The sequence below is a fragment of the Mastigoproctus giganteus genome, chromosome 5 (assembly GCF_048544385.1).
Source record: "Mastigoproctus giganteus isolate SK-2022 chromosome 5, ASM4854438v1, whole genome shotgun sequence".
NCBI lineage: Eukaryota > Metazoa > Arthropoda > Arachnida > Uropygi > Thelyphonidae > Mastigoproctus > Mastigoproctus giganteus.
Window position 1 is genome coordinate 126002136 of NC_143579.1, and position 12897 is coordinate 126015032.

The 12897-nt window shown below is 35.8% G+C and overlaps 1 protein-coding gene across 3 annotated transcripts in view; it reads right to left on the reverse strand.

Annotated features, from left to right (window-relative positions):
• Positions 1 to 12897, reverse strand: part of Abp1 (Actin binding protein 1) — a 298710-nt gene that overhangs the window by 75666 nt on the left and 210147 nt on the right. For 2 of the 3 annotated variants that reach the window (XR_016546934.1, XM_090373449.1), the window contains exon 9: positions 8765 to 8845. The exons of the other annotated variant lie outside the window; for it this stretch is intronic. Coding sequence is in view for 1 of the 2 variants with exons in the window: in XM_090373449.1 (XP_090229575.1) it covers positions 8765 to 8845 (81 nt within the window). In the remaining variant the exon portion in view is untranslated. The remainder of the gene's footprint in view (positions 1 to 8764; positions 8846 to 12897) is intronic. 3 annotated transcript variants of the gene reach the window in all.

Consider the following 12897-nt stretch of genomic DNA (forward strand, 5'->3'; position numbering starts at 1 on the left):
AAGTAATGAAGGACCATCTGGACAGGAATTCAATTATACTGCAGTCACATCATGGATTTGTAAAGGGGCAGTCTTGTCTAATCAATCTGATAGGTTACTATGTTGCAGTGACCAAGGAATTGGATGCAAAAAATAATTTTGATGTCATATACTTGGATTTCAGTAAGGTTTTTGATACTATTAGCCTGCTATATAAACTGGAGCACTGTGGCATTAAGGGCAAGTTAGTGCTATGGATAAAGGAATGTATAAGTGGAAGAAGACAGAAAGTGGTTATCAATGGACACTACTCTTCATGGAGTAATGTTATCAGTGGAGTCTTCCAGGTTTCAGTGCTGGGCCCATTGTTGTTTCCAATATTTATTAATGATATTGATGAAGGTATATCAGGTTTAATGTCAAAGTGTGCAGATGATACAAAGGTTGGTAGGGTGGTTAACACAACAGTAATCAGGATGAGCTACTGTAATAAGATCTAGGAAAATCGGGTCAATGGCTGAGATATGGCAGTTGAAGTTTAACATTGACAAATGCAAGGGTAGGAATAATCTCAGAGTAACTTATCTTATCAACTGTGTAGTACTACAATCAGGGTAAAGGAAAATAAAAAAAAAGACCTTGGGTGTGTGTGTGGGAGAGGGGGGGGGGTAAAAATGTAGTCAGACATGAAATTTTCTGAGCAGTGCAGACATGTGCCAGAACACCTCATGGGGGTTTTGTCAATGATATACAAAATCTTTGCTAGCAAGGATAAGGAGGTGATTATCCCTTTGTACAGGGCCATGGTTAGGCTCCATTTTGAGTATTGTATAAAGGTCTGGATGCCTCACTTTAGGAAGGATGTAGATCTGCTGGAACAGATACAGAGAAAGAAAACCAGATTGGTGAGGCGAACAAATGATACTCCAGATTACCTAGAAAAGCTTCAGTTCTGCAAATTGCAGTTTCCAGAGACTAGGCACGTGTGGGATGATCTGATTTAGGTGTTTAAGACGTTGAATGGATTAAGTAAGTGAATGGCATTATTCCTCTTGCTGAGACTATACACAGAGGGAACATAAATTTAAATTGAGGAAGTATGGCTGCAGGATAGATGTGTGCAAGTTTTCCTTCAGTCAGTGGGTAGTTGATTGTTGGAACAGGCTTCCATTTGTTGTTGTGGAAGTGGATGGTTTGAATAAATTCAAGAAAGAACTAGACAAATTCTTGGAAGGTATGGATGGGAGAAGTGTGTTGTACTGTTTTTTTTTTTTTTTATCTTCCTTTCTTGCATCATTTATCACTACTACAAGACAGCTGTACAAACTGGAGAAGCGTGGCACTAAGAGCAAATTACTGTTATGAATAAGGGATAGTTGAATGGAAGAAGAAAGGCAGTAGTTATCAATGGGCATTGCACATTGTGCACTAATGTTATTAGTAGGGCTCCACAGGGCTTAGTGATGGGTCCATTGTTGTTTTCTGTGTTTATTAATGATATTGATGAAGTTCTGTCAGGTTTGATATCTAAGACTGCAGGTGATACTGAGGTTTGACAGGGTGGTTAATGACTAATCAGGCTATGCTACTGCAACAAGATGTAGAAAATTTAGGCAAATTGACTTGAGAAGTCACAATTGAAGTTTAACCTTGACAAAGGCAAGTTACTACACGTTGGTTGTAGTAATCCCAGCCTAGCATATAAACTGCATGTTACAACACTTAGCATTAGCAAAGGCACATGATGCAAGAAAGTAAGCTTATATAGCATCAGCCAAAAAAAAAAAAAAAAAAAAAAAAAAACCCTTATTTCAACCATCCACTCGCTTCAAATGTTTGTCAAGTTCTGCTTTGAATCTATTTAAGCTATCAACTTCCACAACAAAGGATGGAAGTCTGTTCCAGCAACCAACTACTCACTGGCTAAAGGCAAACTTCTGCACATCTGTCCTACGTCAGTCTTTCCTCAATTTGAATTTATGCCCTCTCAGGTGATTATTCTGAGCAAGAGGAAGAATTCCATCAGCATTGAGCATGCTAAAACCATTCAAGGCTTTATACACCTCAATCAGATCACCTCGCAGGTGCCTAGTCTCCAGACACTGTAATTTGCAAAACTTAAGCCTTTCTTCGTAAGAGCAACCCTTTGTTCCATTCACTAATCTTGTTGCCCTTCTCTGTACTTGTTCCAACAGCTCTACGAAACTCAGTCCCTTGGCTATTTCCATTCTCAGCCACACACTTAGTGTGGCTGAGAATGAAAATGGCCAAGGGAGTGATTCTGCAATCAAATATGAAGTTCTCTGAGCAATGTAGACAGGCCGTCAAGCTGTTAGTTGTAAAATTGCAAGTTGTAAAATTTAGAAAGCTGGGTTGTCAGCTATTCCTTATTTAATTTCATGCAACCAACTTACAACAGGTTTGATCCTCTTGTCTAGATCCATATATATTTTGCATCGCTGTTTATCCAGACCTGCTAATAGCTGTTCCATTTTTTTTGTGGAAACACTTTTTGTATTTTAAGTTTTTTGATCAAGCACCAGACATAGATGGCTATATGGCACCGCAGAATGGAATGGTCTGTCATACTTCCACCACATTATTAGAATGAGGCAATTTGTCTGTCACACACTCATAGTTGTTCACCAGAAATGTTGATAGATCAAGTCTGTTGTACCTCCTATACCCAGTCTGTAGTTATTCTCTAAACAGTCTGCAACAACTGCTTCAAGAAGGCAATTTTATATCCATATCCCAAAATAATTGGCAACTTGATCGGGAGAAATGAAAGAAAGAGCAGGTAGTATACTCACTCAGAGTGCAGACTTTGCATCATTTGATTATCTACCTTGATGGCCTGCTTGTTGAATTCTGTGAACACATGTTGTGAAATAGACAACTATGAATTTGAGAGTTTGGATACATCTAGTGAAATGTATTAATTGAAGCATGCTCAAAATCACATTAGAGAGATCAGGGACCAGCAAGATCATGAAGTGTTCACAATGCATTTAAAAAATTTTAGGTCTCCTGCTGCTGATTCAATGGCAGTGTGTAGATTAACCAAAGGCAATGCCTGTAAATAAATTCGTGGTAAATCGTGTGCCTTTGCTAAATAATTTGAATGTGCTATGTGTATGCCAATCCTCAGAATGATCCAAATTTTCTAGAGTTGAAAATGTTAAGAAATGATGAGCATCCACCACAGAATCATATAATAAACAACTGTTCAAATATTTACTAATATTCACTAGGTATGACCCACTCCTACATGCTTTTAGGCTGTGATGGCATGCTTTCTTGTCCTCTAAGCATTGAAATGGAATTAACTGCTTTGTTTACAATAACATCCATGGAATCTAGAGTACTAAACAGTTTGATGATTACATTACATGCTTTAATGAGTTGGATTAGGGCAATGCAATGTGCATTACCCTTACAAATAGATTTTCTTTCACACTGACAGTAATGCCAAAATTCCAAAATTACATTTTGGAATTTTGTCATAAATCAACGTTCGTTACTCCTTTTCATTTAAAAAAAAACAAGTCATAATGTAACTAAATAAATGAAAAACAGTAATAAATCTAGAAAAATTTATTTATTTTATTTACTTAGTACCATGCATGAGTTGAAGGAGATGGAGAGGATGCCGGAAACTTTGCTCCAGTAAATTTAATACTTGCACCAGTCAAGAATTAGCAGAAAGAAATATTGAGAAAATTGAGAAAAAATTGAGAAAATCATCTTTTCTCTCTCTCTCTCTTCCCCCCCCCCCAGCATAAGTGATTTGATAGTCGGGTTTATGACCTTTTATGTGTTTCTGTTAAATTGAATGAGGAAGGAAGCTAGCACAGTTTGCAAGACAAGTGTTGGTAAAAATATTTTCAAGGAATCAGTTTTAATGATTCAGTACAAGTTAGTGAATAAGGTTGAAAATAATTATTTCAGTGTTATTCTGGGCTATTGATTAGCTGATGCTATATAGCATCAGCTAAATTTAAAAAAAAAAAAAAAAACACCACCACCAACACTTCTTCTATCTCCTCTGTAGCATCTGTAATAGTTGGTATAGTTCTTGAATTTATTTAAAACTACCACTTCTACAACACTATGTGGAAGTTTATTCCAATAGTCAACTACCCTCTGGCTGAAATCAAATTTCTGTACATTACCTACAATTATCATTCCGCAGTTTGAATTTATGTACCTAGTGTTTAGTATGAGCAAGGGATAGGATTGTATCATCAGCATTGAGCTAAATCAGTCCATTTGATTTACATGCTTTATTAGCTACCAATCTATTTCAACAACCTTCATGTCCTCACTGGAATTATTTCCAGGCTCTGTTATTCCGATTTGACACAAAAACATATAGGTTAACTAACCAGCACCCATTTGCTGTTTTATTATTTGTCTGCTTCTATTACACGTTAGCAACATCAGTTTCAACTGGCTTCCCAACCCTCAACCAATCACAGCATGGGTGCCTTCTAAATAAAAAATAAAAAGGAAACACTTCTCACCTTCCTTTGCCTTTCAATTTTATTTTGGTTTTTATCAATAATTTCTTCTAGCTTCCCAACCCTCAACCAATCCATGTCACTAGAATAATATAGGCCTTCCAAAAAAAGAGACCATTAACCATTTTGAGATTTTCATGTCATTATTTAATTCTGTCTTCCCAACCCTATATATATATAAAAAAAAAAAAAAAAAATATATATATATATATATATATATATATCTGATAATTAAAATAAATATGATATTTAAAATAAAAACAATATCAGCCAGTAGTAAGGCAATAATGCAGAGCGAAACGAAACGTAAAATAATATAAAATAAACAAACAGGGAAGGGAAAGTAGCGGTAGTAGGACAAAAGGTAGTCGATAATTCCCTGTATAATTTAGTCAATTAAGTCATTAAACCCAATTAATAAAACATGATGTAAATTTAAAATAATGCCAATTATACATAATTTAGCGGAACCCCCTCGAAAGGTACCATTTCCAAAAGACGTGAAATATCACAAAAAAAAAAAGGGTTAAAGAAACTACCAAAAAACTAAAATATCAAAATAATAGACTGACCATCATGCCCCATATCGACAGAGGACCACGAGGCCAATAATGGTCATGGAATCGCTGCATTTCAATCGTCATACAAATCATCGCAAAGGCGGAAATATCGAAGAACCAAACCACACCTCCATTCTCCGATAGATCAACCAATGCAGAGGATTTGCATGGCGGTGGTCCTTGTGCAGCGAAAAATAATCTATAGAACAGACAGCACTCTAGATCAGAGCCACACCACTGACATAATGCAAGCTTAACCAGCTTATATAATAGAAAGGAAAGAAATAGATGGCGGCACAGGCGCTGCTTATTTAGCATATCAACCCACTACTACCATTAATTTATATTATGTGAGGTAAAAGTTAGGCAAGAGTGATAAAAATAAATAAATATGACTATGTAGCTATCATTAGAGGCAGCAAATGCACATCCTCCACATGATGCCTAATTATATCTGATAATTAAAATAAATATGATATTTAAAATAAAAACAACATCAGCCAGTAGTACGGCAATAATGCAGAGCGAAACGAAACGTAAAATAATATAAAATAAACAAACAGGGAAGGGAAAGTAGCGGTAGTAGGACAAAAGGTAGTCGATAATTCCCTGTATAATTTAGTCAATTAAGTCATTAAACCCAATTAATAAAACATGATGTTTATATATATATATATATATCCCTGTTAATCTTAATTCATTTTCCTTTATTGTAGTTTCTGTGTATACAACACAGGGTTCAACACCTTTCCAAAAAAAAAAAAAAAAAATTATTTTCCCTTTCTTCTAATTCCTGTTGTGTAAAAATAAATTTCTTCTAACTTTCCACCCCTCAACAATGCCATGCTACTACAAAATGTACTTCAAGTCCCCCCCCCCCCCCGAAATTACCCTATATCTGATCTCCATACTAGCACCCTTTCAGGTAGCACAGTGGTTAGGATAATCGCCTTTCCATTCTGTGGAGTGAAGAAGTTGTTTCTAATCCCATCATGACAGGAGGAATATTTAAAGTCAGTTTGCCTTTTCTTTTTAAAGCAGAAAAGGCAAACTGACAGGAAAATACATGCAATTTATAGCCATTATATACTGCTTCAAAGCTTTAATAAATGGCACAAAAATAAACACTCTCACCTGCTTTTCTCATTGCTTACCAAGTATATTCTGACTTATCAACCTTTAATCAGAGGAACTTCAAGAGCTAGCACAACCACTGGGGAAATGCCTCACTGGGCCAAGCTCCCTTCCCTGTAAGGGTCCAAACACCAATTCCATACCCAACTCCACAATATCTGAAGAAGCTGACCCACCTGTCCCCTTTCTGACACTTCTATTCTTAATCCATTCACATTATTAACTAACTGTTTTCAATAAAAAGTATAATGCAGGTTGCAAAACAAACATCTGGACATGTGCATTAACCAGTGGTATCCATTAAAATGAAATCATTCTTCTTTTGGTCTCTGCAACAACTTAGCTCCATATGTACTTTCTAAAAATATAACCTACAGAAGATACAATAAAATGAGACATATGGCAAACTGTTGCAGTGAATCGTCATGCAACGAACTATCCTAGAACAAACTGTCCGGCATGGAACTAGCATCAACCCTAGAACAAAACTATAAATCTCTAACCAAATGGAATATCAAAGGACCTAACTTCCTACAAGAAAGCATAAAAATGAGTTTAATACAAAATAACAAATGCTCTCAGGACACCAATAAATTACAAGCATAAAAGAAGGAAATCAACTTGGTGCAACCAGTTATATCTCACGAAACACAGCATGTGATTACACTCCAAATACATGCTTTGCTTGTTTTCTGGTTTTTGCTGTTTGCCAATTTATAATTAGCAAACCAATGAGAAAATGTTTCCTGAGAAGTTTTGGCATGACTGCAGAATGAAACCGCAAATACTGGATCCTACACTATAAAGCCAAATCTGTCATCATGATGGCCTAACTAGTGATTTGTAAGAGTATTCGAAGAGTCAATCTTCGTATACATAACAATACAAAACATACCATTTTCAAAAATTTTATGTTTTATAACTTTACTGCTGCCAAACTTTTCTTCAGAATATAGTTCAACAAAGGCCAATCATGCTCACATTCAAGCATATTTTACTTTTTATTTATTTAAGTTTTTATTTTTATTTATTTTTTTTTTTTTTTGGCGGAGATGGGGGGTGGGAAATGATTTCACATGTACAATCTGCAGCAAAGCCCCAAGACCTAGTGATGGTATAAAGGAAATGGCATTTTATTTACTTATATTTACTTATATTCTTAAATCAAAAAAAATAAATAAATAAATAAAAATAAAAGTGAAAGTGAAAAAAATATATATATACAGTAAGCAGCAGTTATAGTGATCATGTTTGCAAATTGAATTTTGATTCTAATAAACAGCAATTCTAATAATGAAAATTGACGAACAGTATCCACAGGCTATAAAAATAAAGATATAAAGCACAAAATTACACTTTATTCCCAAAAGTTTATTACCAATTAAATGATACATGAAAATCAGAAGAATATTATCTACAGGTTAGCAAAATAAAAATAAATTTATACTTACATACATTGCTTAATTAAACATAACATATTAATTAAATACTTATTACATATTAATTAAACAACATTTTGCAATGTGATTATAATATAAAATACAGTAGTCACCTATTATAGATTGCTTTAAATTATCACTACAAAGTCTATTTATAGATTTTTCTATATTGTATAACAGTCGATATTCACGATCACTTGCACCAGTTTCTTCCAACGCTCTCCTCAGGATGGCTATAGCATCACAATTTTGCCGTTCTGTAACTGGAATTCTTTCATCCTCATTTTCCTCCTCCTCGGCAAAATTATCAGTAACAGACTGGGCAATTTCTTCATCTATAAACTCTGTAGTAACTTTTAGATCACCATCTATGTCCACCCAATTATTAAACACCTATTCGCCCATGTCTTCAGGTTTTTCAATGTGATCAGTATCGTGACTTAGTTGACCATTATGAATAATTAATCAACATTTTTTGTGCAGTTGTTAATGTAGGTTTTGGAAACTTCATTCCAGATAATCAAATTCCCTCTCTTTCTATTCACTGACTTTTTTTTTTTTTTTTTGGGGTAGTAAAATTTAAAACAAACAGCACGCACAAATTGGAACTAACATGATATGCGCAACTTTTTTACAGGGTCAAAAGTTTACGAAGTTTAAATATGGGATAAAGCGAATTCTGAAATTTTATTTGTTTTTTAATATGATTGAAGATTTCAGTGAAGGCAAAACACACTTCACCATAATAACATAAAAACACACAGAATTCCAGCTATCAGAATTATTGCAAATGCAATAAGATCAAGTTTACTATCCATTTATAACAGATCATACAAACAAAAAAGCCCAATAAACCGAAAACTGCAAATTGTTTTATGATTGTGACTTCCAGAAATTTGCTTAAGAAAAATATCACAGAGGTGTTCAAAATTGATTCTTATAACTGAAGATGTGACTCTAATAAACAACAAAAGTGTAGTGCATTTTATTGATTTGAATCGGTTCTTTGAAACTTGATTCTATAAAGTGACCGATTCTAATAACCAGTGATCGAGTAATCACTATAACCGGCACTTACTGTACTTGAAAAAAATCAAGAAATATTAGAGAAAGAGAAAGAATATCTAACCTGACTTCGTTCTCTTCTTAGACTTTCACTGCGTGTTCTTCTCTCCTGTTCCTCTTTTGCATCTTCTTGTAGCTGCTTTTCCTAAGTGAAGTCAATGTTAAGTTTAGACACAGATACACAGAATGGCAAGTGAAGTTCCCAGGAAATCACCAACTACAGGTAGGAAATCCCGGAATGGTGTGTGTGTGTGTGTGTGTGTGTGTGTGTGTGTGTGTGTGTGTGTGTGTGTGTGTGTGTGTGTGTGTGTGTGTGTGTGTGTGTGTGTGTGTGTGTGTGTGTGAACCAGTCAAAACAGTTTGCCAAGCTAAATTTCAGCAACTTGATGATATATCTTAAAAGTTAGCAGGAACTGTCTCCAGAGCTATGATAGGTAACAAAAAAAAAAAAAAAAAAAAAAAAAAGGCATTTGCTAAACTGGAAAGCATCAAATAATTTACAAGAAACCTGCACTTACTGCTCCTGTGGTACATGTAATGGCAAACTTTACCTCTGGTGGCATATCTAAATGTTAATGTTTAGTTTGTAGCACAGTAACAGAACAATACATGTGGAAAATCTGTCAAGGGCACAGAATAACAATTATTGCACAAATAAGAACATAGGTACAGTTACTAAAAAAGGATGGGACAAACTCTTAAAATAAATAAACAGTTTGCCCATAATACGGGTTACTTTGCCCATAATACGGGTTACTGCAGCATAAATGCCAAATTTCATTTGGCATTTATGCTGCAGTTCCAAAAAAAAAAAAATAAAAAAATAAAATAAAAAGTCCAGATGTCTAGGTGATGTGATTGTGTGAACAATAGGTAAGGTAATGTTATAAGTTTATTCAGACCATGAATGGCCCTAATGCAGACATACTGATTATGGATATACACTAAACCATTGGTGCTTTCCAACTTTATGGAAAACACATCAATGGTTCCATAAAGTTTCTGGACTATCTATCAGAGTATTAGTGCTGCTACACACTCAGAGACACACTACCAAGGACACTAAAACCTAGCTTTCTGAATACCTCACAGCATTTTCCTACACATAACAATCCCTCAATATCCGTGCTTTTGATTATTTGAAGATTATGGCTTTGTACAGTTTAACTATTTAACGTTCACAGTTTTCATTATTTGTGGATAGTTTTTCAACAAGCCTATGTGACATTTACAGAATTCCATACACAACATATGTAGTAATACTGTAATAATGCAGATGATATGCTGATCTAACTAATAAATCAGTTTCTCACCACCGCATTTAAATAACAATATTAATACAACCACATGTTAATAAAACCCCTGCACCTTTGTGAGAATGGTCTACCAGGTAGAGAGGATTCCTCTTTATCAGTCAATAACTGCTGTAAACATTACAATGTCGATGATGATAAAATAAATATAAAGGAATCCTTGGATGAAAGCTGACTATCAACTTAGAATGTGTGCTGAAGGAAGCTGTTGCCTAATGCACTGAAAGACCTGAAAAGCATATGTTTGATAGAAGAGCAGCAGAGGATATGAATTTTGCACATAATGTGGGAGGAGAGGGTTTCATAATTTCAAAGAGGATTTCAAAGAAAGCAAGGTAAAAACAGTAAAATGTAGGACAGTACTAATATTCAAAAAGCCTCAACTATTGCTTTAGACATCATCTAGAATGGACAAGGTCTAAGGCTCTGTATGAAAAGTATTTGAAAAATCATTTAATGGTGCAATCTAAAATTTAAACTGAAGGTCCCTATAAAAGGGGACTAACAAAAAAAAAAAAAAAAAAAAGATGAAACAAGCATTCAAATAAAATTTTTTTAAGAACATTGCACTTGCAGACTCCTGCAAGTGAGCTTCGAAAAAAAAAAAAATTAAAAAAAAAACCTTCAAGAAGGCCCCACATCTCTCTAATCCATCCTCTTGAAACAACTTATGTTAATATTATCATCATCAGTGAGTTAATTTTATTTTTACAGTTTATTTTTTATTTATTCTTCAATATTAGCATTAGCATTAGCAGGGGCATATGATGCAAGAAAGCAAGCTTATTCAGCATCAGCCAAAAAAAAAAAAAAAAAAAAAACCCACTCCCATTTCACCCCTCCGTTCGTTCGAAATACCTGTCCAGTTGAGCTTTAAATTTGTTTAGGCTATCAACTTCAACAACAAGTGATGGAAGTCGGTTCCACCAACCAACCACCCGCTGGCCAAAGGCAAATTTCCGCACATCTATCCGACATCCGTCCTTCCTCAATTTGAATTTATGCCCTCTGAGGTGATTATTCTGAGAAAGATGAAGAATCCCATTGGCATTGAGCATGCTCAAACCATTCAAAGCCTTATAAACCTCTATCAGATCACCTCGCCGGTGCCTAGTCTCCAGACTCTGTAATTTGCAAAACTTAAGCCTTTCTTCGTAAGAGCAACCCTTTGTTCCATTTACTAATCTTGTTGCCCTTCTCTGTACCCGTTCCAGCAGCTCTACATCCTTCTTGAAATGAGGCCTCCAGACCTGTATACAGTACTCAAGATGTGGCCTTACCATTGCCTTATACAAGGGAATAATCACCTCCTTATCCCTGCTAGAAAAATTCCTGTATATCATTGACAAGACACCATGAGCTACTCTTGCAGCTCATCTGCACTGCTCAGAGAACTTCATATCTGCCTGCACAATTACCCCCAGGTCCTTTTCATTCTCCACCACTGTCAGTGTAGTACCGCAGAGTTGATACATTGCTCTGGGGTTACTGTTTCCCATATGCAGCACTTTACATTTGTCGATGTTAAACCTCATTTGCCACCTCTCAGCCCATCTGTTCAACCTTTCCAGATCCTGTTGCAGCAGCATAGCGTCAGTATTGTCCTTAACGACCCTGCCAACCTTTGTATCATCTGCAAACTTGGACATTAAACTTGATATCCCATCATCAATATCATTCATAAACACCGAAAACAACAACGGACCCAACACTGAACCTTGAGGAACTCCACTAATAACATTAGTCCACATTGAGCAGTGTCCATTGATTACCACTCTCTGTCTTCTGCCACTCAACCATCCCCTTATCCATAGCAGCAATTTGCCTCCAATGCCACACTGCTCCAATTTGTGCAGCAGTCTTCCATGTGCAACAGTATCAAAAGCCTTTCTAAGATCCAAATATATAATATCAAAGTTATTCCCTGCATCCAGTTCTTTTGTGACTACATCATAGTATCCAATCAAATTGGTCAGGCAAGACCTGCCCTTAACAAAACCATGCTGCGTCTGAGCTATAACTGAATTCTTGTCTAGATGATCCTGCAGTGCTTCTTTAACCAGTGCCTCCATTAATTTACCTGGAACAGAAGTTAAACTAACAGGTCTATAATTACTTGTGTCAGCCTTTGAACCTCCTTTGTGAATTGGGGTCACATTTGCACATCTCCAGTCCATAGGTACCTCCCCTGAGTCCAAGGAAGCTCTCATAATTATGGCTAAGGGTTTGCTTACTTCCTTTGCTGCCTCCTTTAATATAACTGGATAGATCCCATCCACCCCAGGTGCCTTTTTTATGTTTGTCCTCAACAATCTCTCCTCCACTTTCCTCTCAGTTATTACAAAATCATCCAGCTCACTGCCAATGTTTACTTTACCTACATCATTCTCCTTCCTGAATAACTCCTCATGTGTGAATGTAGATGCAAAATACTCGTTTAGATTGTTAGCCACCTGAGCAGGATCCTCAACTGTTGAACCATCAATATCCAGTGGACCAATCTGATTCATCCCTTTCCTTTTCGAGTTCAAGTATGTAAAGAACTCTTTTCTGTTTTTCTTTGCTTCCTTTGCCAAGGATTTTTCATAGTCTGCCTTTGCCTGCCTAATCTCCTTTGTGACTTGGTTACAGACCAACTTATATCTATCATAGGCTTCCATGTCACCCATTAATTTGTATGTATCCCATGCATTTTTCTTCTCTGCCACATGTCTCATTAGTTCATCTGACAACCATTTAGGCCTAAACCTTGAACAATATTTCTTAGTTGGTATGTAAAGCCTGGTAGCCTCCAAGATTAGTTCCTTGAATGCTTCCCATTTTGAGTTTGCTGTTGGTAACATCATCAGTTGGTCCCACTGTATAGAATTTAAATACTGTCTCA